The 26,329-nt window shown below is 44.9% G+C and overlaps 1 protein-coding gene across 1 annotated transcript; it reads right to left on the bottom strand.

The window, feature by feature from the left end:
• Nucleotides 1-81: 81 nt before the first annotated feature.
• On the bottom strand, nt 82-25,391 carry boc (BOC cell adhesion associated, oncogene regulated). The gene is made up of 18 exons (XM_046370553.1): nt 25,048-25,391; nt 13,052-13,180; nt 12,109-12,381; nt 8,578-8,724; nt 7,526-7,669; nt 6,820-7,113; nt 5,420-5,692; nt 5,059-5,327; nt 4,779-4,944; nt 4,263-4,322; nt 3,738-3,947; nt 3,204-3,379; nt 2,875-3,097; nt 2,584-2,769; nt 2,283-2,494; nt 2,077-2,165; nt 1,483-1,634; nt 82-1,229 (listed from the first exon to the last, which is right to left on the bottom strand). The coding sequence occupies exons 2-18, from the start codon at nt 13,161-13,163 to the stop codon at nt 1,060-1,062; spliced, it is 3,156 nt and encodes a 1,051-aa protein (XP_046226509.1). The 5' UTR covers nt 13,164-13,180; nt 25,048-25,391; the 3' UTR covers nt 82-1,059.
• Nucleotides 25,392-26,329: the final 938 nt, after the last annotated feature.

Genomic DNA, 26,329 nt, shown 5'->3' with positions numbered 1-26,329 from the left:
TCGTGGTACTTCAATTCCAACAAGAGTAGACTGACCTGTCTGTAGAAGGAAATTACACAGCAAAGATGCACCAAACACCAGTCAAATTTCATAAGCTTTTATTTACATGCAATAGTGCTCCAGCATGTGCAGCCACAGAACAGCCACACTTGTAAGGGGAGTGTAGATTAAGGATCTCCTTCATTTTGATTGCAGATGCCTCTGGCAGAGACTAATACTTGTGCACCAACCTGTGAGGGAGAAATAATACTGACACATGTGTCACAGCGCCCTCACCTGGCAGTCATTTGGTAACCAGCAAATGAGTAAACACAGAAGTGGTTGCAGTATAAAGTTCAGCTTATCAATGACTGAGTTTAAGATGTTTTCCAGAATCTCTCCCATTCAGTGATTTAAAAAAAATAATAACATAAAATTAAAAAAATAAATAACTATACAATATATAATCTCTTGTACACTACCGAAACAGAATGATTTGTTGTTGCATACACTTGTTAATAGTTTGTTAATGATGAACAATGCATAATATATTTGTGTTACTGCTATACAAAATGACACTGTTGTATTTTGAAAACATGACAAAGCAAGAGAACTAAACAGCAATGAAGCACCTCATAATTACAGCATCAGACTGCTCTGAATGGTCCCTTTGTTTCTGTTGTACATAAAGCTAAGTACCTAAGGCTCAAACATTTAGGATGGAGGATATCTGAGAGGAATGATGCAAGGAGGGAGGAGGAGGAGGAGGGTCTAGACGTGAAGTGCTGAACTGAGAGGAATACCCTGCGGAAGTGACAGGTCTGATGTTCTTAACACGAGGAATAATGTCTCAAACTTATTTCCCTCTCCAGGAAATGCAGACAGCACCACAACAGGGTTCTCCCTTTCTCCATGACGTAGTGAGGGGGCAGGTGGGGGTATGAATAGACAGTCTTTTTCAATATGAAAATAACCTTATATACAGTATATTCAGACACCTATGTACAAAAGCATAAATATATAAATATCTGTCATACAAAAATAAATATTTTCTCTAGTTTTCTTCTGTTTAACAGCCCCTTATGCATCTATTGTGATGGCCGTCTGTCCGTCCTCTGGGTATGCTTCATTTGGGAGGATGTTCACTTCCTGTATTGTTCTGTCTTGGGACTGTGGTGTCGTGGCTGTTGAAGATGATGTGGTGAAAATCCCCTCATCTTCCAGAGAGAGAAAAGGAAAAGATCCCGGCTCTGCAGGAAGAAGGAGCGAAAGAGACCAGATCAGCTGCTGCATCTCTCCTTCCAGTCTATTAATCAATAATCACCTGGGACGATTTCCTATTTATTAACTCACAGTGTTCACATTAAACACTAAAACCTCGATCTTCTGTTGTCTGCATTACAGGTGGATTACTTAATATAGGAATAGCTCTGCTCCAAATGTGTTAGTTAAGAAAAAGGACTATTGGCCAACATAGAGAATTTCAGTCAAAATGAGACATACTGTGAGTGATGCCATCATCTGCTTTATCTCCTCCACAGAAGCTGCCATCACCTCCCTGTTCTTGTGAACTGAGGCGCTGATGGGAAGAGTCGATGAGCTGACAAGTTGAGTCATCAGCAGGACAGAAGTTCTGTTCATGGTGATCTGAACCACTAAGGAAAACAAGAAAAAAAATGGGTTAATATGGCTGTGTAAGTGTTTCAAGCATCACTTTATAAACTGTCAGAACAGTGACTGATGAGCCAAACATGACTTCTTTTTTTTATAGCTTGGGTTTAGGGTTTGTTTTTTTTTTTAACCCTTGAAATACTACTACTTCCATTCACACAAAACTACAGTGACAGTGTGTTAGGCTCTGAGTGCTGCCAAAACCAGAGAGACCAACACTAAACACTGCGTGTGAAAGCATCCTGTGCTGCTTTTCATATTCGAGCTTTGCAGAGAAGTTTTGTACTTTTGGTCAGACTAACACAGTGTTCTATATTTTATTTACAACAATATGAAGATCAATTTAAAACCACATTAAGGGATTATTTGATAACTCTTCGATATTTGATTATATATACTGTATCTGAGTTTTATACATAAACGTACCCAGTGGAGTAGTGGTAAACAGGCAGATGTCCGTTTGACATCGTCTGTGGCAACAATGTGTCACACTCCATGTCACAGTCCACCTCCTCCTGTAAAACACAAGAGCGTACAGATTATATATTCAGCACTACTGGACTTTCATAACATGGAGAGCCTATTAACAACATATATTTAGGTGTGTGTTTTTTTTATTATTATTTATTTACCTGCTGCAGTCCTGGCAGACAGTGGGAGGGGTGGTGAGCTTTGCCGTTCGGAGTGTATTCCCCATTAGCAGGGTAGACGCCATGTGGAGCCGTCATGTGGCCATCCAGCGGGCAGTGGCCAACCAGGGCAAGTCCCTGAAGGGGGACCATGGTGTACTGGCATGAAGACACAGGGGTGGCCACGGCAGGAAAACACAAGTCGGATGTTTGTTCTGAAATAAGCACAAAGAGACAATTACACAGATGTGGAGAAATGCTTTTCATCTCTACAGAGACTTGAGCAACTGTGAGGGGCACTCACTCTGTTTGGCCCAAGCCCTCCAAAGGCAGAAGGGGATGAAGGCAACAATGATGAAGACTAAGGCTCCCAGGACAATACCAACTATGAGGTAGGGGAGGTCGCCAGGCCGAGGCATGAGACCACTAGAGTGTCCAGACCCGTGGTCTGGGGTTTCTGACGGAACTGGTCGCTGGTGATTAGGACGAGCTAAGGAGACAAAAAGTGCCAAAACGGGTTACAGACACATCTAAAATCAGTCTGAAAGGGAATAATGAGAGTATGCAGCAGTAAAGGGAAAAAAAAAGACCTCACCTTTCGTTTCGAGGATCACCACATTGCCAAATTCACTCTCTCCCTTCTCGTTGAAGCTCTGCATTTTGATGTCGTAGGCAGTCTCAGGCTGGAGGTCAGTGATTGAATGCCAGTATCTGTCTCCCTCCACCACATCCTTCTTGTAGTCACTGTCGTTATCGCTGTCTGTTGGCCGGTAGTAGATGTAGAAACCGTAGATGGGTGTGTTGTTTACAGGAGTGTACTGGTGAGAGGGAAGTAAATCATGTTACACATCTCAATGGAAAATGTGTCGTACTGCAGAACACTAATTTCAGTAGACAAAAAAATAAAAAAATAAAGCCACTCACTGTCCATTTGAGAATGATGGTGGTTTCGTTGATGGCTTCGTTGTAGGTGATGTAGGGTCCATCAACAGGGCGCTCGTGGGTTCTCCCACCCACCACAGTGTATGCCTTTGAAGGGGCACTTGGAGGACTGGAACCGATTACATTCACCGCCACAACACGAAACTTATAGGACGTACCTACAGGGAGAGGGATAACCATTACTAATCGCTCTCTGGGGGCTCCAAACTGCTGAAAATGAAGCTTTTTGTTGTGCAGACTAATGATGTTTGTTTTCACATTACTTTATGTTTTCCTTTTAAGAGCAAATGCGATGTTGATTGCGTTTCGGTTGTGGCTTAGATTGATGGCAGCAATTACTGAAACGACTGTAACAACACTCATTACGCCGATGAATTTACAGGGCGTGGGAGTGTAACTATACAGGACATTGTCTTCATTGTAATTATATGACACAACATCCTACTTCTCCTCAAAGTCAGAATAAAACTGCTGCGAATAAAAACACTATTGAAAGGGCGTGTAAAGATGGCCGACCTTTCTCCAGGCCTGTGATCTCCACAGAAAGCCGCGATGGGGGGATGTTTTCCACCGCTGTCACCCAGTCCTCTCCTGCCTTCTTCACCTTCTTATACTCCACCCGAAATGATTGGATCGGGAAGCCGCGGTTACCGCGAGGAATCCAAGTCACGTATGCCGACGTTTCTGTTGCCGTGGAGACCGTGGGCTTGTCAGGGGCTTCGGGAGCTGCAGATGAAGAAGAAAGTACATCAGATAAAGGAAAGGGGAAAAAACAAAGTCGCAGACAACACTGCAATTATGACAGCGAAGGCGAAACACATTACATTCAGCACTTACTGAGAGCTCATCCTTCAGAGACAGAGAGGACAAAGAGATCGAGAAATGTTAGTCAAAAGAAGAAAGGTTAGAACATCAGGGTCGTGCTGTAAAACAAGAACACTACGGTTACTTTAGTAGTAGTGATTTTTATAATTAGTACAGTTAATAGGAGGCAGAGTTTACAAGAGAACAAGAGAGGTACAGCACTCAAGACAAACTTACGAGAGAGGCTTGGAGAAGGAACAGCAGGAGTTTTCGGCGGGTCAATTTGTCCTTTACGATCTGAAGACAGAAAAACACAAACAGTTTGAGTTTAAATTAAGAAACCGCCTCTGAGGCCATGAAGAATTTTAATAATATTTTCTTCCAAGACAGAAATAACACTTGAATGAGGTTAAATCAGCTGTGCCAGCAGCTGTACATATGCACAGTGTTTGGAGCTAAAGGCTAATGTCAGCACCCTAATGTGCTCATGAAAAAGTTCAAGAAGTTCAAACTAATGATGCTGGCTAGATGAAAAGTTAAGGGTTGACCAATGAGACTGATTAAATTTCATGGCAGTCCAGCCAAAATCTGTTGAGATATTTCACTCACAACCCCTAATGTAAACCTTATAGCAATGTTAGAGGAAAGTTCCAGAGACGTCTGGAGATCATTACAGTCTGTTCACAAGTGAACAATAATCCATATAAACTACTCTGAGTTATTAGTCAGGACCAAAGCGGTAGAGTGTCGTACTTTTGCCAGTTCTGAAGGTCATCATAGCAGGTTGCCCCAATCCTGCACAGTTTTTGGCAGCCATCTCCACCTCATAAAGGCTGTCTGGCTGCAGTTTGGCCAGAGTCAGCTTGTAGAGGGAGCCTGAGATACTGCTGGAGGTCCACTCTGCAAGAGGGTCTCCCACCTGAGACAGAGACAGAGCGGGGAGTTACCGACCAAGAAAGTGTTTGAGAGAGTATAATTAATATTTAGACATCTTAACTGAGAAAGCAGTGAAGTGATGGAGTGATGGCACCACCTTTCTGTATTTGACCATATACTCCAGCACAGGGACTCCTCGCTCATGCCGCGGCCTCCAGGTGAGTTCATAGTAGTCAGCTTTGCCCGTGCGCGGCTGGCTGAGGATGATGGGGGCTTCCGCAGGCAGGATCTGGCCCGCTAGCTCAGAGCAGTCGAAAGGCAACATGGCGCCCGTGGAGCCAGGCCTAACGGGCGGCTGCTCTCTTAGCACCTTATCTGGACTGAGCGGCCGATAGATCGAGGGCAGCTTTCCTCTGGATGAAATCCCTACAAAGAAAAGACATCCATCATGAAATAAAAAAAGCTTTGACATAATAATAAAAAAAAAAAAATCTCTGACAAATGACTATGTGACTTACCGGTCGATACTGTGATGAGGCGAGCAGAGGCCTGCGAGCTGCCCACGCCGTTCTCAGCCATGCATTGGTAAAGTCCATCATCTTGAGGGCCCACGTTGGAGACGCGCAGTACCCGGGAGGTCAGGCGGTGACGAGGAGACGGGGCAAGGGGTCGAGCGTTGTGAAGCCAGACCACTGAGGGAGAGGGTTTTCCGCGGGCCTGGCAGGTGAAGCGCACCGTCTCTCCGTACACGACCTCCTGCTGCTGCAGCTCCACCGTCACCTGAGGAGGCTCTGCAGGAGACGTCACAAAGTCAAGAGGCTGGTTCACAGTCTTAATCTTAACTTGGATATTTAGGTGTGCCTGCGTGTACTGTCTGTCTCTAACTGTCAGAGACGATTATTTTAAGAAAATTAATAATATTTCATAGCGTAAGTATTTCAAGTCATTTTTCTGGGAAAAATATATTGATTTCATGCTCTCAACTGTGAACAATTTATGCTTTTGTATCATTGGAAACTCAATATCTTTGGGTTCTGGAATATCAGTCAAACAAAGAAGCAATCTGAGGATCATTTTTCAATATTTTCTCACAGTTTTCATGTTACAGGCCAAGTGATTTATCAATTAACCCAGAGAATCAAAAAGATTCCTGACTTCTTCTGTTGCTCATTTAATCTACGGAATTCTACATTTTCACATTACTTATTCTCCCAACCCATAATCAAAAACAAAATATTCAATTTACAACAATGGAAAACAGAAAAAAGCTGCTGGAACCAATGAATGTTTGGCATCTTTGCATGATAAACAACTTAAACGAATAATAGATTATTAAAATAGTTTAAGCTCTGACAAAGTCACATGTGTTAGTAAAATCACAATTGTGTGTGTCTGTGTGTGTGTGTATGTGTGTGCGTGTATGTCAGGCAGGCAGAGCCAGGCCATAGAGTTGATGGTTGGCTGCTTGTGAATCAGGAAAAGACAGAGCTCATTACAGCCACAGCAGCTCTCTGGCTTTAATTAAAACCAGCTGCAGAGAGACAAGCCCATAACTAACACACACACACACACACACACACACACACACACACACAGAAAATCACTGTAAAAACAGTCATCCATAACCTAGACACACTCAGTCAAGTCCTGCTACAGAACAGAGAGCTCTGTCTCCACAAACTCGTTCCTGCACAGCACCACCCATGCTTCTAAGACACATGACTGTGTGCACACATACAGTGTGTCCGCCAAACAGGAGTCAGTCTAATTATTAAATCCACAACACAGACAGAACACTACTCATGAAAACCTACATTTAACAAATGTGTTTTTTTTCCATAATAGGCCATCAAAACAAATCATGCAGAAGCAACATACAACATGCTAAACAAACTTTCCTTTGTTCCAGTTTACTCACCGAACACTTGGACGTCATAAAGCACCGTCGCAGAGCTGGCCGAGCCGATGCCGTTGTCCGCTTGGCAAACGTACGTGCCCGAGTCTGCCTCGCCCACTGCGTCGATCAGCAGGTTGCTGAGCAGGAAGCGTGTGTTGTTATGGGAGCGCAGGTCCTGCCCATCTTTTGCCCATATTACTTGCGGGGTGGGAATGCCGCTGGCCACACACTCCAACACCAACCGCTGCCCTTTGGTCACCATGATTGAACGAGACGCCGGAGGGTAAATTATACGAGCTGCTTCTGAGGTGGAGCCTGGGAAAGAAGTAAAGTCAGGGTATGAATGCTTTGCCCACGTGATGTGAAAAAGTCTCAGCACATATTCCCACCCTTCTCCATTTCTTTAAATTGCTTGTATATGTGTTGTGGCTGAAATTACACCCACAATGTAAAAGGATTTAGATCTCGAAGTGAAATCTAAGCACGATCATCTCAACCTTTACAGATGCAAAAACATGTGTTGTGCACATCGTCACCTGTGACTAAATGTGTCCTGGCAAGATCGGAGGACACAAGTCACACTGAGCTGCATGTGTGAGACACATGTGCACCACATGTGGCTTACCAGCTCTCCAAATACGTCTCTTCTCATGTAGTTACTTACGGAATGAACAGCTAATATTTCAGTGTGTGTCTCATCATCAGAGTGTTGGAGATGGTAACTCACGGCGTATGCGCAGGCGGTCAGCAGAGATGGACGTTTTGACCTCCTGAGTGACGGGATTGTAGGCAGCACACTTGTACGGCCCCTCATCTTCCTGCGTGGCATTGGCTATCTGCAGGTTCCCTGACGGCATGATGAGGTAGTTCCCTGCAGGGAAAAAATAAACAGATGTTAAAGCCTAAAAAAAAAATACCATACATTAATTCCAGTGTACACCTATGGGCCAGCTTCTGTGGGACCTGTGAAATGCAGGGAAGCAAACTGCTGAGGAAAAGTCTGGTGAGCAATTAGGAAAAATAACTACAATGAAACTAAAAAGAAGTATTAAAACTAGAAAACTATAAAAAGAATTACGACTATCATTACTCATATGTGTAAACTGTTGTGCCACCTTTCCAGAATTTAAAAAAAAGGCAAAATGTAGACATGTCACAATTGTAAGAAAACAAAATCAACTTTTGTGCACACTTGATTACAAATACGCAGGGCGGCGAAAAGAATTCAGTGCGCCTGGAAAGCAATACTACAACATGAGATTAGGTCTTACATGCTTATTTTCAAGCTTCAAAGCAGGAAGATATACAACAAAAGCATGAATCTGACCGAAACTAAGAGGAACCACAGAAAAATCCATAAGATGAAAACACTGAATGTAAACTGGGTGGTACCACATGCCAGCACAGACCACAAGGTGGCGCCCCATAATCTGACCAAGAGTCGGTGAACGCTTGTCAATGTGGTATTCATTTCCTCAGAGATAAGCTGCAGATATCAGTACCTACAGCTCCCAGGCATCATCAGCATACCAGCCACAAACCACTGGAGCTTTTCTTCTCTTCCAGGCAACTTAGAAGAAAATAGTTTGAAAAATAAACAACTACATTCCCATGTTTCAACATTCTTGAGATAATACCGTTATCTCCAGTTTTGTGATGGGCTAGATAGCTGGATTATAGCATTCCGGTAAATTATGAAGATAGCATGGGAATCAAGAGGGAAGCAGAGAGACAGAGAGAAATTATGTGAGATCCTAATGAAGTGAAGCAGCTCAGTACCTTTGGACGTTTCCAGCCACTCCTGTTTGACACTGTAGCGGACCTGAGCCTTGGGCTGGCTTTCGGGGAGGTGACATTCAATAACGGCCGTGTTGCCTTCGTCGACCTCGATCTCCTGCTGGTCATCGGGCTCGAAGTCACGCAACTCTGCAAAACACATGGGCGAGGGACGAGTCACGTGGCTGCAACACAGTTGGCCATTCTTTCATCGTCTTAATGCATGGTGTAAATCATATCTGACTGCTCACGTATACAGTCAGTCCTCAGTGTTAACAGCAAAAAACAAAACAAAACAAAAAACAAAACAAATATGTTCTGAGCAGTAATAAAGTCTATAATAACCGTCCTGTGTCCGTATTGGGTGTCTCTCACATTAACATATCCCCATTGTTTCGTAACCACATCACCACAACGTCTCCAATGTGCCGTCTCTTTGAAAGTGAAACCTCCTCTTCCTCCATTTGGTGATTTCTTTCCACACTGCTTGTCTTACCACGATCTGACTTAAGTCGTGGGAATTCTGTAAAAGGCACTCGAGCTGATTTTTCTGTTTTACTCATTTCACGTCGCTTTGGATAAGTCCAAAGCCCAACAGTGGTATCTGTAACATTCGAGTATGTGTCATTAATCCTGTCAGACATTATGCTGGGACTGGAGCTGGTTCAGATTCTCTGGGAAATGGGAGAGTGGGATTACTGAGGCCATGTGCTGCAACTGTGTCCCGCAGACACACAGTCTGCACAGCACAGACACTCATGTGACCTCTAACCTCCTAAACCCCCGCCCCCGCCTGAGCGGCCCAGAGGCCTGGCCACAGGGTCAAAGGTGAGAGGTGTCCGTCCTATAGAGTTTCAAAGGAAGATATCCAGTTTGGTTTTGGGAGGAAACAGCAAAACTCTGCTCTTAAGAAACCGGAAAGAAAGAAAAAAAAACCCCACAAATATCTTGGTGTTTGTGGGGGGGGGTTCTGCCATTTTACAGATTTGAAGTGGGGAGGGGGGACAAAAATGAGACTGAGAAAAGAAAAAGGGGAAAAAGAAAGTGACAACTGTACAAATTTGTCACGCAGGAGTCCAGAGAAGAGAAATGAAAGATAAACAAAACTTCTCCAGGAACGTAATTAAACGTCTACCAGTCTTTGTTGATTTATTCTTAACAAACATGGCCTCTCTCCATTCTTTCCAGAGGTGCTATAACTGGTGTGTTTTTCTTGGACCAGCCACTGTCTCTCTCTCTCTCTCTGTCTTTCTCTCCCTCTCTGGCAAGCTGCTGGTATATACAGTCAGCTGACAAGTCCTTGTATACGGCTCTAATTCAATAAGCGAGGTTTAGTTAAAGCCAGAGTATCTACTGATAGGGACATCACAGTGATGTACTCAAAGCACTGAACAAACACCTCCACTGTGGGCTACTGATTTATTCACCATGCGTGCTGGATCTGTCCCTGCGTCTGTGTCTGAGGGGGAGCTTTTAACGGGAGAAATGGGGGATATCAGGGTCCACACACACACACACACACACACACCCACAAAAAGACTATTTTCGACTCTGTTTCAGCTCTTATTCTGAAAGATGAGAATCCCAGCCAGGACATGTCAAGCTAAGTGGTGTGTGTGTGTGTGAGTGTGTGCTTAAAGAGAGGCCGTGTGGCGCTCCATTTGCTAAATCAATCAGGTGCTGTTTTTACAGTCAACCTCCCCCTTGTATCTACCCATCCCACCACCTTCCTCCTCCTCCTCCTCCTGCTTGCTTCTCCCAAATTCCTCCAGTTACACCTTTTAACCCCCCCTCACCCCACCCGCCCACAGCTCTAGCGTCCCGCATTCTTCACAGGAAGAATCCCGCATGAATTCCCCTCAGGTGTGTGTGCGCGCGTCATCTTCGTTGTTTGTGTGTGCGCAGGAAAGAAGGATTGATGGTATTCATAAAGCGAGGCAGACCTCCCGCACCAGGGCTGCTTGGCAAGGCAGCCTTAAATATTTCTGGAGAGACAGTGCATTCATCATCTTTATGTGTAGCAGTAGGAGGCCTGCGTGTGTGTCTAAATTATAACATGTTTGTGCAACGTGCATTCACATTGTGCAGATACATGTCTCTGCACAAGAATTCAAGCGAGGAGCTTTTAACTTATGCCAAAAAAAGTGCAAATTCTTCAGAGTTGGATAGCGAGGAGGGTCTGGAATCAACCTATCCTGATCACAAAAAACATGTGCGTACAACTAAGAGGGCTCACATGGAAAGGCAGGCATGTACACACTCCCCATGGAGCAATTCCTTAGGCGGTTTTCGGGGTGGCTGACTTGAGACCGTTATTAAATTAGAGAAGTTTTTCGGGGGGGAAGTGGGGGCTGAATAGTCTGGCTCCACATGTAGTTATCTCAACATGATTCATCCACTGCTGGAACTATCAATAACTTTCTCTGCCTTTGTACATGCTCTACAGAAACGCGAGGGGGGGAAAAAAAACAACAACAACAAAAAAAAAAAAAACACGAGAGGTGAAGATGACAAAAGAGGAGCGAAAGTGAAAGATAATGAAAGGAGTGGAAGAGACGGAAAAGTGACAGGGTGAAGAGTGAAAAATGTGCAGAAGGAGACAAGTGTGCGCTTGCGTGCGTGTGTGTGTGTGTGTGTGTGTGTGTGTGTGTGTGTGTGTGTGTGTGTGTGTGTGTGTGTGTGTGAGGAGGGCTTCAAGGAGACAGAGAATGTGACATCACGTCTCATCTTGTGTGAGGATCTTGTCTCGACTGGCCTAAAACACCTCCAGTTTCCCCAGCGGTGACAGCCTCATACATCACACCTCTACATGTAAAACAATACAGTTAACAGCTCCCTTTTTACCTGATGCTGTGTCCTCATGAGGCATAAACCCATATCCTCTGTCCTCCCACTCACACACACACACACACTAAGATACACACACAAACACACCACCCTTATCTCCCTTTAGCCCTTTAACCAATTACGGGGCCATAATTTCTGGCAACCCCTGCTGTCGGGCCCTGTGGAGAGGAATGTGATGTTGTGAGGAGCGGATGGGCTGATGGAGGCAGGGGGCCCCCAGGCCGAGTCCTGGTCCCCGGCCCCCGGGTCCCCTCCATTCCTTCGGCTCAGGTTACACAGCTTCAGGCCCCCCTCTCAGTCCCATGATGCATATCAAATGTAACACCACACATCCAAACCAGCACAGCACTAAAAATGTCAGCAATGAGAATAATTTACTTTAAATCCAGTGCACACAAGCAGCTGTTGTTTAAATACACCAAATAAATACTGCGTGACTATCTGCAGCCACTATCACTAATCAGTGAGGTGCAACAGTAAGTTTTAGACTCACAGCAGTGGAAAACTTCAAGGTTTTCAGTTTTTTAGTATTGGTGAGGGTTTTAAGCGAACAAATCCCACTGCTTCACCATTTTTGTTCTAGATAAAAGTTAAGTCAAGGACATTCTTTGGATATTCTGGCAAACCAAAAACAAGGCCTGTGCATTTGTGTTTATTTGTCTCAGCTTTGTGTGGGTGGCTACTCACTGGCAGCAGTCACATTAGCAGGCACACTGGCCAGAGCTCCTACACCGGTGCTGGCCACACACTGGTATCTGCCCAGAGTCAGGTTGGACAGTGTGGGGATGTGCAGGCTGTTGGGCCCCAGCACTACACCCAAGTCTCCATCCAAGAACTCCTGGCCGTTGAGGCGCCAGCTGATGTTGGCGGAGGCCGGTCGCACGTTGCACCGCAGATTCACGCTGCCTCCTAGCTTCTGCACCACGGACATGGGCTCCTCAATGAACACTGGTACCTCATCTGAAGAAAAGATTGTACAAAGTCAGTCAGAAGCTGATTGAAAATGTTTTTTTTTTTTAAGATTCATATAAGACAACATGTAAGGACATGTCCCACTGGTTATATGTGGAAGACAAAGACCAGCAGGGTGGTACGATTTGTCTTGACATTTCTTTGATAGTATGGCATTAAATATCTTGTTTGACCAACCAATCCAAACCCCCTCAAAATAAAATGCCAGACTAAGAACAACAGTTATTTTAGTATTTTCACTTGGACAAAAATTTACAGACTCATTTTCTTTAAAATGACTAATCAACTAATGGGCTAAATGTTTCAGCTCCACATAAATCCTTATTTTTCAGTTCTCTCATGGTGGCTCGTACGTTTCATGCGAACTACACCACTTCTTCATTTCAATTCAAATAAACTGCTGTTGCCGCTGCCAGACACGTACAACACCTTTCTCTTTGTGACTGAGCCAGAATATTTTGTCCCTGGCGAGACTTTTGCTGCACCAGGTGTCTGGCAAAATGAATGTAAAGGCATTCATAACGTGAGCATAGAGTCAGTAGTGTGCATTTTGTTAAGCAGTGACTGAAAGCACAAAGAGGGGAAAATTTCCAATTTTATTTCTGCAAATTGTTACTTGAGAGATCCCGTTTATTAGCATCTCAGTTTGACTACTCACCGGGGAGAGAGGCGCCGCTCTGCAGGCAGCATAGTAGTACTGCACCCAGAGCGCACAACACTGGAGCCCTTCTCTTTTTCATCCACGGAGTCCAGTCTCGCTTTCCAGACATCTTCCATATACTACCACCTGAAAAACACACACACGGAAGAAGGTCAGAGGGTCATTTACAGACTCAAAGAAATAGCATGAGCAACTTTCTTCCAACCTAAACAAACACACACAGAACCGCACAGAAAATCAGCTACCAAAATGCAACTTGAAAACATACAACATCCATCTTCAACTGCCACTCTTGATTCATATATAAGCTGCTCCATCATACCTGTATACACACACATGTGCACACACAAGTACACAAACATGCAGCCACTTGCGACAACAAAATCCAGGTGAGGTGGTGCCCTCAGGAGCCAAACTCCAGACACAAATAAAGCCTTTCTTTTCTGTCAGCCCCCATCTTACTGCTGACCCCATCTCCTCCGCCTGCGCCGGCACCCATCCAGCCCTGCGCTCATCAAAGGGGCGCCCTCATTCTGCAGGCCGTAACCTGACCCCTCCACCTCCCCGCTCAGGTGTAACCGATACAGGTAAGGTGGGGGTGGGAGAGACACAGGCTGCATTCAGGACTCAGGACAAAGAACAACTAATGAGACGCAGGATGAGGAGGGGGGGCAGGGTGAAATGTATATCACAGCAGCGAGGAGAGTGTGTGTGTGTGTGTGTGTGTGTGTGTGTGTGTGTGTGTGTGTGTGTGTGAGAGAGAGAGAGAGAGAGAGAAAGAGAAAGAGAGAGAAAGAGAGGTGGAGATGGAGGAGAGGAGGGCTCTTTTATACTTCAGTGCAGCATGTTTTGGGAGGAAAATGGAGAAGATGTTGCTTATGGTCAGTCTATTAACAGTTAATGTAGAAAAGGGGAGCTTTTCTCTCTCCCTTGTTGCCTGCTGCCAAGTTTCTCGAATACTTTCCTGTCAGGTTAAACTAACAACTTCCCGTCAGGATGAGGAGGGTGGTCCCTGCAAAACTGAATCTCTTTTACTCCCTCTCTCTCTCTCTCATATACACGCATGTCGCAGAACACGCACACACTAAAGGGCATAAGCTGTCCTGCGCTGATATGGTAAAAACTGAAGAACCCAACTTTCTCATACATAGTTTATCCTGATTTTATTATGGCAAGGGGATGATTAATGAAGCTCCGACTGGGGACTACACACACACACACACAAAATGAGCCAAAGCAGGACAGCAAGATAATGGAAACTCTTGCAGTGCACCTTCATCATCTAATGGCAGCACTGAAAATGTTCAGCTGCCTGGCACATTTGAAAATGAGCAAAGCAGCAGGCCGATGGAAAAACGGCTGTAAACTTCACCAACTGTCACACCAGACCACACATTTCTCTGCTACATTTTAATTGCTTATTATGAATGTGTGTAAACAATTCTAGATTGTTAATTCTCACGACACGAACAGCTAGTACTCACGAACTTGCACAAAAACAACGTGGAACTGCCATGATTCACTGACTGATAACTTTGGGGATCAACGGTCATTTTATTTATATGTTAAACCTGCAAATGCTAATTTTCAAACAGCATCAAGCTGCAAACACAACATTGTGTTTGTGACCAACTGGTGAATGTCAGTCCAATGTCTCCTCTTTTTTAGCTCCGTTTTTGGCCTCTACCAACTCATGAGGGTCATATCTGTTTCTTTGGCAGCTAAATGTTTGCCTGCTCTTTGGTGCTGGACAGGTAGCTCACAGCTGGAACAAAGTTCCTGCTGTAAGGCAACTGATAGTGTATCAACAGACGCAAACAACCAAAATAATGAGCTTAAAGATGCTAAATCCCTCCATACAGCGGAGATGATCTGCAAAGGCTTGGTGATATGTTGGCACGTTCATCCCTAACTCAGCAATCCCTTCCACCTACAAGTAGTCATGTGACGATTCATTGTTTCAGTTATTGATTACAGCAGCTCTAAGCAAAAAATGTCAAACACTGGCTTGCTCTAGCTTCTTCAGTGTGGGGATTCAGTGGTTCTAACATTATCGCAAGTTTAGTATTTTTGGTATTTGGACCAAGGATGTCAACATGGACATTTTTGGTATTTTCAATAATGAAAATAGTCCTTAGTTGCAGCCCTACATAACATGAAAGTTCCATTTCCTCACTCGTCCACTCAGGGTAACCCATTAGTAGTGGGCTCACTCAGTAAACAAACAGCAAGCTACTGTGGAACCAGGAGCGAGAAAAGCTGAAGGCCTGTGGCTTCTGTGGCCGGTCGCTGTATGGGCACAACCCGGGACAGCTGCCCATAAAAGACACATACATCTGTATCGAGCACCTGTTCCAGCTGTGAGAGTCGCTAACCGTAAACCACACCAGTCAATCTGCCAAGTGGACACACTACTTCGCCAATGAGACCCTCATACCTGTCCAATATCGGCCTTTCATGCATAAACTAAAGTCGTGACAGTGAGACGGGAGGCGAGACAGAAACAGAGACGCAGCTTTGTTATAACAGTGGTATGAGAAGGCCCCTCATACATCATCTCTCCCTAAAAACAGCCTTACTCCTCTGAGCCTGTCCGTCTGTCTGATTCATTAGTCAGATGGGTCCTGTGTTTGCTTAGCAGATACCCTGCCTCAAGATGAAAAGTTGGCCTGACATCTGTGTCCAACTTTTTCCATCCATCCTTCCCAGAGAAGTCACAGGGAGAGGCAGAAGAGTCTCCTACGCGTCAGCGAGACTGATAAAAACCAGAGCATACACACAGACAGCACCACTAAATCAAGAACCAAGAGAATGTGTGTGTTAATGTGCGCCTGTGACTGTTTTGTTTCAGCATTACCAGCGAGGAGCAAACGCTGTGTGGCAAAAACTTTGTGGGATCAGCTTTGTGGTATTAAAACATACTTGAGTGACACTGCAGTGAGGAGAACTGTGTGAACAGCTCAAATCTGCCAGATCCAGCACAGCAGCTTGATTACAGGAGAGTAAAGTCATTTCTGTAATCACGTTGAGAACTGATATGTGAATACTTCTGAGAGCGAGTCTCACACTCTGACTTGAGCGGGAAGTAAATTAAAAAAATCCTGGGGTAATGAAACACAACACTACTTTGGTACCAATCGAATGTGTGTTACTGAAGACAACTGGCAACAAATGTCTGGTTCAATTCATTGTCTCATCCACTTAATAATATATGTCATTTTTTTTCCAAATTGACTGTATTTCATAACCCTGTAAAGTTCCACTGTTATTTAACATTTGGTTTTGCTTTTTCTGTTTAATGAAAAAAGGACTTTGTAGAAAAACGTGCCAGTACTCCTTGAAGCAGAGTCTAATTTTGTTGTGGATACCGAAATTCATGAACTGCATTGGCACAAGTATGTAAAGATATTTGACTTCCAGCCCCTGCGACAAGTGGACCTTACACAGTCACACGTGTTACATATTTATTGGATATATGCATTAGAAAAAAATGTGGGAAAAAAACGCCGTTACTGGTCAGGTATCAAAGCTGACGTCACGTGTGCACATTAAATAGTTTCTTTGTTCTTTGTCATCTGAACAATCTTGTTTTCACTGAAGCAGAGATTCAGAGGCCTGAAAGCAGCTCGACTTTTGGTTTTGGTTAGCAAGTCTTGTGACTTGTTGATCTGACTTGGACTGAATTCAACCAACCTGTAACAGCTTTGAATCCAGGTGTGTGTATACGCTTATCACGTATAGGAGGAGTCGAGAGAAAAGCTGGACCAGTAGAAGGTTCCCGGCTGTGGTGGTGGCGTGCAGGCATGCATCATGAGTGTAGGTATGCGAGTGCCTTATATGTCGTCATGGGAGAGAGTCACTTGACAGAAGTTCATTGTGAGCGTGCTAAGTAAAGACACCGGGGCCCCTGTTCTGCCGGGCCACTGCCAGTCCCATTGTCCCCCTACCTCCGTGGATAAATTCATTTTGACAACCCTGCTAATTGGATAAAACCAGACTGGAGCCTCCTCCCTGAGCGCTCACATTCCATCTGCTTTCTGGCATGAAGAGGACACACAGGAGGAGGGGTGGTGGTGGTGATGGAGGGGTAGGGTAGTAATTCCTTCTGAGGATGTGAGCTGTTGAATATTTATCACCTCCCCAAACTCCCTTCTTGCCCTCCCTCCTCCCCCAGTTTTACGTCTTTTTACACCCAGTGCCCCCCCAGGCCCCATCCTTCGAGGTTCTCCAAACACCAGAAAGCCCCCCCCTTTAGATAAACACATGCGGTGTCAAGTGTGAGGAGTGCCGGGGGTTCAACTGCTCCGCTCGGGCCCGCAGCCCACAATGCCATGCTGCATAGCTGCCATGCGGGAGGCCGGTTGCCCCTAGCGACGCTAACAGGCAGAACGCACCTTAATAGAGTGGAGAGTCATTGTAAAGCAGTGAGCCAGTGCACGGACAAAGACCCTGCGGACCCCTGGAGAAAGGGGAGACGCTACTCTGAAGGGCCCGGGGAAGAGCTGATGGGCCCTGCTCAATGACCAAAGAGAAGGGGAGGGGGGCTCAATGACCAAGAGGTTTGAGGGTAGTGTGTAGAGAGCCTGGGGAGGCAAGGAGGAGGGTTCAATGCCTTTCTGGATTGATGTGAGATGGGTGAAGGGGGTTTATGGAGGCAGTGGGTGGAGGGGTTGACTGAGAAAGCAGAACGGCTACTCAAATTAATAGAGAGGATGTCAACTGGCGGGCGAGCAGGAGGAGAGAGCAATGCCTCGTCAATGAGAGGGTGTGTTTGAGAGAGCGTGTGTGAGAGCGTCGCTGAATGTCCCAACATATTTTCCCCTCACTCTGTCAATGTGTTTGCTGGTCTCTTGGTTTGGCCCCGGGGTTTGTGCCGAGTGGAGGAGGACGAGGAGGGTCCGCTTTACCATCAGATGGTCACAAGGGGAAAGAGCAACATGACAGAAACGAGGACATCATGCATGTGGATCTGACTAAATGTTAGATGTTATTTTAATTTTTAAATAATATGTTTTGTTGTTAACCAACCAAAAATGTAAAAATATTCTGTGACATGTCTTTTTATTTTGTTCATGAACAAACTTATCGATCACCTCATCATTTCAGCTCTGTCTGTGTTGTTTAATCAGTACACGAATGTAAGCAGCTAACTAGTTAACCGACATGGTTTTGCTTGTTTATTGACTTTTAAAAGCCGAATAGAGGTTAAAAAGTTGAATTGAAGGCATGAAACCAGCTTGTATAATTCTCCCATATGCCGCATCTGCCATGTGTCAAAAACATGAAATATAGTAGAGAGACAGTGAGATCACCATCACTGCTGGATGTGGTCTCCAGTCCAAAGTACCGTGGATAATGCAAACTTCAGTGGAGAATCTCCGCACTTCTCTGTTGCACTTTACACAAGCAAAAACTTGGCAGAGAACAAATCTTAAATCTATTCCCATCAATCTCTCAGCTTCCTCGGACACAAGAGAACCTTGTGGAGTCCCTTCTTGGCATGGAAACTTGGTCCAACAGGTGGAGAGGGGGCCAGTCCAAATCCTCATCACTCGTTCTCATGCCATAAAATTACACATCAAAAGCATCTAAGCATCCCTAACGAGGTTGAGAGTTACCCCCTCCTCGTTCATAACACACATACACACACACAAACTTCACAAAGTATTAACGAGCTATATGCCCGTCCAACCCCTCCTTCATCCCCCGAACCGACACTAACGAGCTACAGAGCGTCTCGAGGATTAACGAGAGGGATCTGGACAGGCCTGTCGTGTAGGGGGGGGCGTTCTAATCAATTAGGCACCGAAGTATTTGCATAATTTAGATAACGAAGCTGAATTAACCACGGAGAGCTAATTACTGCGCCGTGGTGAACACACCCACCCACATTCTTCTGCCTGCTGTGGGATGCCAGCGTGCCCACCGAGGGCCATGGGAACAGGATCGGATCATCACGGCCGCTGGGCCAGTTCGTGTCCATTGATGGATGGACCAAACAGAGAGGTAGGTATTAGCTAATCAAATCAGAGGAGGACGGAGGGATGAAAGACAGGAATAAAAGAAAGTGAAAAGCTGGACAGGAGGAGAGAGGAGAGGATAATTGAACAGAAAGAAAAAAGAAAGGAGGGAGGGATAGAAAGAACAATGAAAACAAAGTCAAGCTAGACACATACAAAAACTCTCTGCTATCTAAAAAACGAATATAAACCTCTAAAACTGTATCAAGGAGACACGCTGTATTTGTTATCATCTCACACGCCAACATGTTTATGAATCAATTACTTAATCAGCAAAAAATACAAAACATTCCCTGCTTACGGCTTCCCAAGTAAGAGACAAGAGTACGAATAACACACATGCAGTACGTGTGTGTCTTTTTTTAGTGAGTACTGGAGCATTTCTGAGCAGCTTTAACTGAGCACCAAGTACACAGATCACACACACAGATCACACACACACACACATAATTATTCCCATACAGTACTGGGAAAACTAACTAATACCCAGGATTTCGCAGTACTCATCACACAAACACACACGCGCAAGCAGTTACATATTTGATTCACCCACAACTATTCTTGCCCTGCCTGTGTTCTCTCTCTCTCCGCGCACACACACACACACAACTGATGACACATAAGCAAGCAATCACACAAACTCCTATTACATGGTAAAAGTATACTCACAGAGGCACATAAATATGTAGACCTCAGGAAGTTTTTCCAACACCAAATGTCAACGGGCAAAAAAACAGGCTACCACTTATCCTCGGCCCGGAGAGATAAACTAAGCACACGCCATGGCATTTGTGCATGCTAATATAGACTTTCATAGCTATACATGTATGCAGCCTGCCTCCTTGTGTGTTCCTGCAACGTAGGGGAAGGAGGGAGGGACGTGAGGGGGGTGAAAGAGGCCCCCCCAAAACTCCTTTGGCAGCTCATGCATCACAGTGAATGGAACCAATTATAAATCAAGAGCAATTTCTCCCCATTATTCAGCAGGAACCAGGAGGGAAAAATAGAGAGACGGGGAGAGGGATAGAGAGAGAGACTGGCCGTACAAATCTCAGTGGGGGATGAAGGAAGGAAAGGAAAAAATGGCAGAGAGAGCGAAATATTATATGAAAAACAGATATGAGGAAACTGAGATAAGGCAGGGAGAGAGAGAGGGAAGGGGGGGGGGGCGGAAAGAGAGATGAGGGAACGGAGAAAGACCGTAAAGTTATATGAAAACGACTGAAGGACAAAGCTATAGGAAAAACAGATATGCGGAGGAATTAGAAAACGGAGAAGAGGCAGGAAATTAAACAGAAAACGAGGGCGTCAACCGTGCCGGAGATGGTGCAACCGACTTTGACTGCTTGCTTCGCGGCTGTGGAGTGAAAGCTGGTGGTCTGAGAGAGCTTCTTAAAAGGGGAAACAGCTGGAGGAGGCTTGTTTCAAAGAGAGCTCTCAGTGTCAGAAGCTGGATTTGTATTTGTGTGTGTGTGCGTGTGTGTGTGTACGAGAGAGAGACTTGGTAAAGCAGGGCTACCATTTGTCCTGTCACTCAGAGCTCACAGACGTACATGATCCCAAGCTCTGAAATATAAAATAAAACCTCACACGCACGCGCGACTTGAGCTGAAAACTGAGGAGCGCTGTCAATGGAAAATTCCAGTTGTGATAACCTCAGGGGCCCAATAACTAACTAATCTGGTGCCCAGTGATTTATTCTGTTGAATCATGTCTTCTCCTGCCAGTCTGACATTCTTCGATGATGAGTTTTTTCTCTCTGGGGCAACGCTTTAAATCTGATTATTGGTTAAAGCCCTGGAACACAACCCAGATTCCTTGATGTTTTTGTCTTTCTGGTGCTTTTATTGTTTCGTTCACGCACGCTTACGGTTACGGTGAAAGTGGGTAAAGGTTATTAGAATGAGACGACTTTTTTTTTTTTAAAAAGAAATCAGTCTTGTAGTTGAGACAGAAAGAGAAATAATCAAGGCCTACATTCAGTATCGGTCAAGAGTCTGCAAGAACGCAATCTTGCGTGTTATTTATCTACACACTGCTTTCTTACCAGAGTCTGGAGTTGATCAATGATCTAGCAGCACTCACACCAGCCTCACAATGTGTGTGTGTGTGTGTGTGTGTTTGCAGATGGGTGTAGCACAGAGTGAGAGTATGGCCAGGGTAACTTCATTATCCAATCAAGGGCTTCTTGACTTTGACTTAAGTAGTGGAACAAATCAACTCAGCTGGTTTAAAGGCTTTGGCTAATCCCCATTAAGCCGTTAGAACAACAAATGAAGTCATGATTGTATTTGTGATAGGAATATAAACTGGACGCGAGATCCACACATGCTTTCCAAATATTGTTTGAACCCCCCCTTACCCCCCCCCAAAAAAAGGAAAAGTCGCACATCAGTCTCTTTTCTCTTGCAGCAGACTTTCTTTCTTTCGTCTTCTTGTTTCCCGACGTCAGATCTTCATCCCTGCCTCCCAAATCTCACTCTGTTTAACTGTGGCCTGTTTAATTAGCCTCTCTAACTCTCTGTCGGAACTTTCTCTTTCAATGTTCCCCCCTTTTTTTAAAATATCACATTCCTCCTTCCCGGCTCACAGGGAGGATCAGGAGGGGAGAGGTATGCAGCCCCTGGGGGGGGGGGGGCTGGACCTCAGCCACCTGCCGGTCCAGGTGTCCCTCTCTGGTTATCAAATGTCTGACTGGACAGAGAAAGCCTCCAATCTGTCAGCGCTGGAGGACTAACGTACCGTATGTCAACAGGCCAACAATGTCCAGCTCTAGGACAAGAGGCAGCCTTATTTGGCAATGAGTGTGTTCCTTGCTAGTTTATGAAAAGTACATTAACCCAGAGAAACTCTCAGTGAAATTATAAAATGTAAACAACCCTCTTCTCTCTCTCATACACACACCACAATCTCTTCTCATTCTCCTAACGCAGTAATCTCAAAACGACCACGCAGGTGAGGCAAGTCGAGGACCACAATGACAAGCGATACATTCCAGTACAAAGAGTGCACGCACACACACACACACACACACGAGCAGTGTGATTGTGCCTGCAGGCTGTTATGACTGCATGAGTGTACCCACTGTCATAGAGATGAAAGCATGCCCTCAGGAAGGATTTTTTCCCCTCCTTTGTCAATTAACGCCAATGTTACACCCTCTACAATAACAATGGTGCTTTCCAGCAAAGCAGTCAAAACTCACAAACTTGAGATCGCAGCAGACCTGATGGAACTGCTGGCTGTTTTTATTCTCAAAGTGCACGCTGAGGTCCGTCTAAAGACTTCGACTTACATCCGGATGTAAAAACGCACAAGGAGAGAGTCAGGCGGGTTAAATCCTATGCGTCCACTTGTGTGTGACGTAGATAAATCGTCTCATACACAGTTCAATATGGCGCTAAGATATGAGCGATAAGCTCTGCTGCTATTGGCCGCACACCTAAATCCACGCCATTAATGTTACTTTACAAGCTATAAACACACTTGAAACCTCAGGTCCCATAGAGTGGGTGAAAAACTATCCACCAGCTTTGGGGACAAATGGTGGAAAACTGGCAGCTTTTGCCCCTGCTGCACGTCTATTTGGCAGGTGACCAAGATCAATCAAAGATAATTTCAAGTTCCAGCAACGTGGTAAAAGCTACAGCTGGTAAAAGTAAGACAAAAAATTGGCTCATAAATTCTGATACATTTTAGGCTCTATAACCAAAAGACAATAAAGTCAGTTTCCCGTCCTGGGCCGAGGTCTCCTTCGCCTACATGTAAGCACATTTTCAGTCCCAAAAGTCAACAACTTGTAGGATTTTATCAGACAATTTTTGACAGATTTTTCCCCCTCTTCTTCCAGGCAATAGCTGTCGTTTTGGCCTGGGACTGCTGCCTGAAAGAGTTTCATTCATTATAATGTCCTGTATAGAAAAAAAATATGATATTATAATACTCCTATAGGGACTTAAATTGTGTCTGTGGTATTCAACAATGGATAAAAGTCTACTGTCCTGTAGTCTTGGGCTGTAACAGACAATAATTTTCATTGTCAGTTCACAATTTCGCAAACCTCAAGTTGACATGTTCAGATTGCTTTAATGGTCCAAGCTACAATCCCAAATCCAAAGATATTCAACAAGTGTACTTCCACATGAATGCAGTATTATATCCTGAATAAAAAACATCTTTATAACACTCCTCTAGTGATTTGAAATGCATCTGTGGTATACAGTAATGAACTACTGTCCACTTTACTGAAGTGCTCATTGCTTTAATCCCTTGAGTGTTACAGTAGGATTTAAAATACAACAGTTAAAACTTTTAGTAGCTGGGAATGTTCTGTGATACTTTCCAAATATCTTGTAAAACTGATTATGCACTCCTATAATTATGTTTTTCCACATAAAATTAGTCAAAAGGGCCAAACAGTGTGAGAAACAGGCAAATAATCAGACTGGAATTAATTGGTCCAACTTTGATCCACCCGACTGCCAGAGATGATCAACAACAACAACAAACCCTGCAACCAAACAACAAGAGCCTCCTTTTTTTTACTGAGACCAATTAATTCCCTTATAAGCCGTGCGCCTAATTGGAGGAGGCAAGGCCATTCGTTTCGACTTTTAATCCAAGTGACATTGATTCAGGGGGAACAATCAGGCCCTCATGTCTGATGCCATGTCTGTCACTGAATCGCAGAGGTTCCTCCATGCAACAAAACCGACACCTGGGGTTGGAAACTTGAGCCCCTGCGGCTGTTCCTGCAGGCACTCCTCTGTGTCCCTGTACCCCCCTCCTCTGCCTCTCTGCTCGGCCCCCACGGTGAGTGACACCAGGGCCGACGCTCATTAGGAGCCTGGGGGGGGGGTTAATACAAACATTTTCTCATTAAATCAAACCTTGAATGCAAGGATGATCGCAGGAGAAACTCCTGACAGGCAGGAAGGCTGCTGCATTCCTGACTACACTGAGCAGCTGTCAGTTTATTGGAGGCTTTAATTAGGTTATTCTGACACCAGACTTTGGTTTGGGGGGTGATGAGGGGTGGCCACTATAGAAATGCACTCAGGTAGCATTGTTATGGTTTTCTCCATGCCAACAATAAAAGCTGCTCAGGGCATTTCGTGCATTAACAGAAAGCTACAGAAAATACAGGATGTACTGTAAATACCTACATGTATGTGTATATAGGTAAGTGTGTGTGTGTGTATATATATATGTAAATATATAATAAATTCAGTAAGAACACTGAATGATGCCTTTCCTCATCATTGATTTTTGCTGCTTTCTCTGATCACTGTTGCCCAGCCTACCACTACTTTGCTGCTGCGCTCCAGATGATAATATGGGGGTAAATCTGGCACAGCTCAACATGTCTGTTTTCTGTTACCCTATGGGAGAGACTATAGGCTGAGGCCTTCAAAACGCAGACGCATTTCCTTAAAAAAAACACACGTACGTCTTAAAAACACATCTGAGAAGTTCTGCAACGTGTCACACAAGGCCGATTCCTCTACACAATGATGTCTGGTGTTGGAACAGCCGGGAAATAAAGGCAGAAAATTAAGGAAAATGTTGGAAAATACGAGCGCAGAGCTCATCCAATCAACAACAAGCTAAGGTCGAAGGAAACGTTCACGTTTCTCATTAAAAGTGATTTCACACCGAGTCCCAAAGCGCAAAAGTCCGCCTAAATAAAGGAGATCTGTGATACAGAGGGTTTGTAGCAAAGTTTACGCGCACCAATAAGCGGAAAACAACAAAACAAATACGGCTATCAAAGCAGACACCAGCATGAACTCGTAACCTAACAGCAAAATCACAATTTTCTTTACAAATAAAGCAACAAATGAGTCGGTAAAGACTTCCGACAGGATGCGAAGACGCACCAAAAGCGACACATTTATCTCTGACTTTGTAAAACATGTTGATACGAAGCGTAACACCGCAAAAACATGGACCGCATGAAGGGATAAAACTCACCCAAACTGCTGTATTTGGTGCACACACCTCGTTTTAACCAACAGATCTTCTCTTCGCCTCTCTTCTGCGGTGAGTTTAAATGTTAGTCCCCAGAAACAACAGTTTTTACTTCTCTTTTGCCTCTAAAGCCTCGCTGCTTTAGTAATTTACTGCGATGCCACCGACATTTTCTTCGGCTCCCCAAGTTCTCACATTGAAAGGCCGTTTTTGGATGACTGAGCTCTCAAACAATTCTCCCTTTTGCGACTCCTTTTCGGGTCCTCCCACTTCCCAAGCAGGAGGAGGGATCTGAACAATAGGGACTGGCTCCCAGAATCCCAGCGCTGCGTACTGCACCGCCGTTTGTCCAGACTACATATCCCCACTCAAAGCACATGAGGACTCTGCGGAGGTTGCGCGTAAAAATAGAGTCCGGATCGCTGTTTACGAAGCACAGAGAGACGCGTATGATAAGAAAAACTCACAGAAAAGTAATTTCTTAAAAACTACGGTGTCCTGGAGGAGAAACGAGCGCCCCCTCCCCCTCCTCCTGCTCCGTCTTCCCCCCCGCCCCCGATTTGGTATGCGTTGGTCCCCACAGAGTTTTGTATTGACCCCCGTCCATTGAGGCCTGCAGGCCCTCCAGTGCAGCTGTGTGCGGTGCTGCTGCTGTGTGGTGTTGTTGTGAACTGGACGGACCCAGTCAGGACTGTGCAACACACACACACACACACACACACTGTCTCATACCACAGTGATCACAGCTCCAATCCCGCCTTTGCTGCTCCCTTTGGAATTCTCTTCTCCACTTCAATCAGCACACTCTGAGCCGAGGGGAGCCGTTCCTGTCCAGTTCATTAATAACTAGGCTAGTCCCAGATCACAGGGTCTGATAGTGGGGTCTGTTGGTGGGAAGCCAGCCGGATCTCAACTCTGTGAATGTAGGAACTCCCACCATGATGTACCTGAGGGGTTATTGCAACCCAGCAGGGCTCCGTTCACTGACAAGCTGTGGCATTTTGTGACACCTGTTGCTCTTGTTCAGGAAAAAGTGTGCTGTGTGTGAACCTTTTTTTTTCTTTTAACTTTTCCAGCTTTTTCTATTAATTAAAAACTCATACCACATATCCACTTCCCAGACTTTGCACGTCATACCCAGCAGGTTGCTCTACCTTCAAGATGTTCTCAAAGAGTCATTATTTATGGGTGTTTTCCAGTGTTGTGCTGAAGTTTGCCAGCACTTTGCGAGCTCTGCCAATGTTTTGGTGTTGTTGCTACCGAGCGGGGCTCTGTTTGTATGTGA

The sequence above is a fragment of the Scatophagus argus genome, chromosome 18, assembly GCF_020382885.2.
Source record: "Scatophagus argus isolate fScaArg1 chromosome 18, fScaArg1.pri, whole genome shotgun sequence".
Taxonomy (NCBI): Eukaryota; Metazoa; Chordata; class Actinopteri; family Scatophagidae; genus Scatophagus; species Scatophagus argus.
This window is presented reverse-complemented; position numbering and strand designations above follow the sequence as displayed.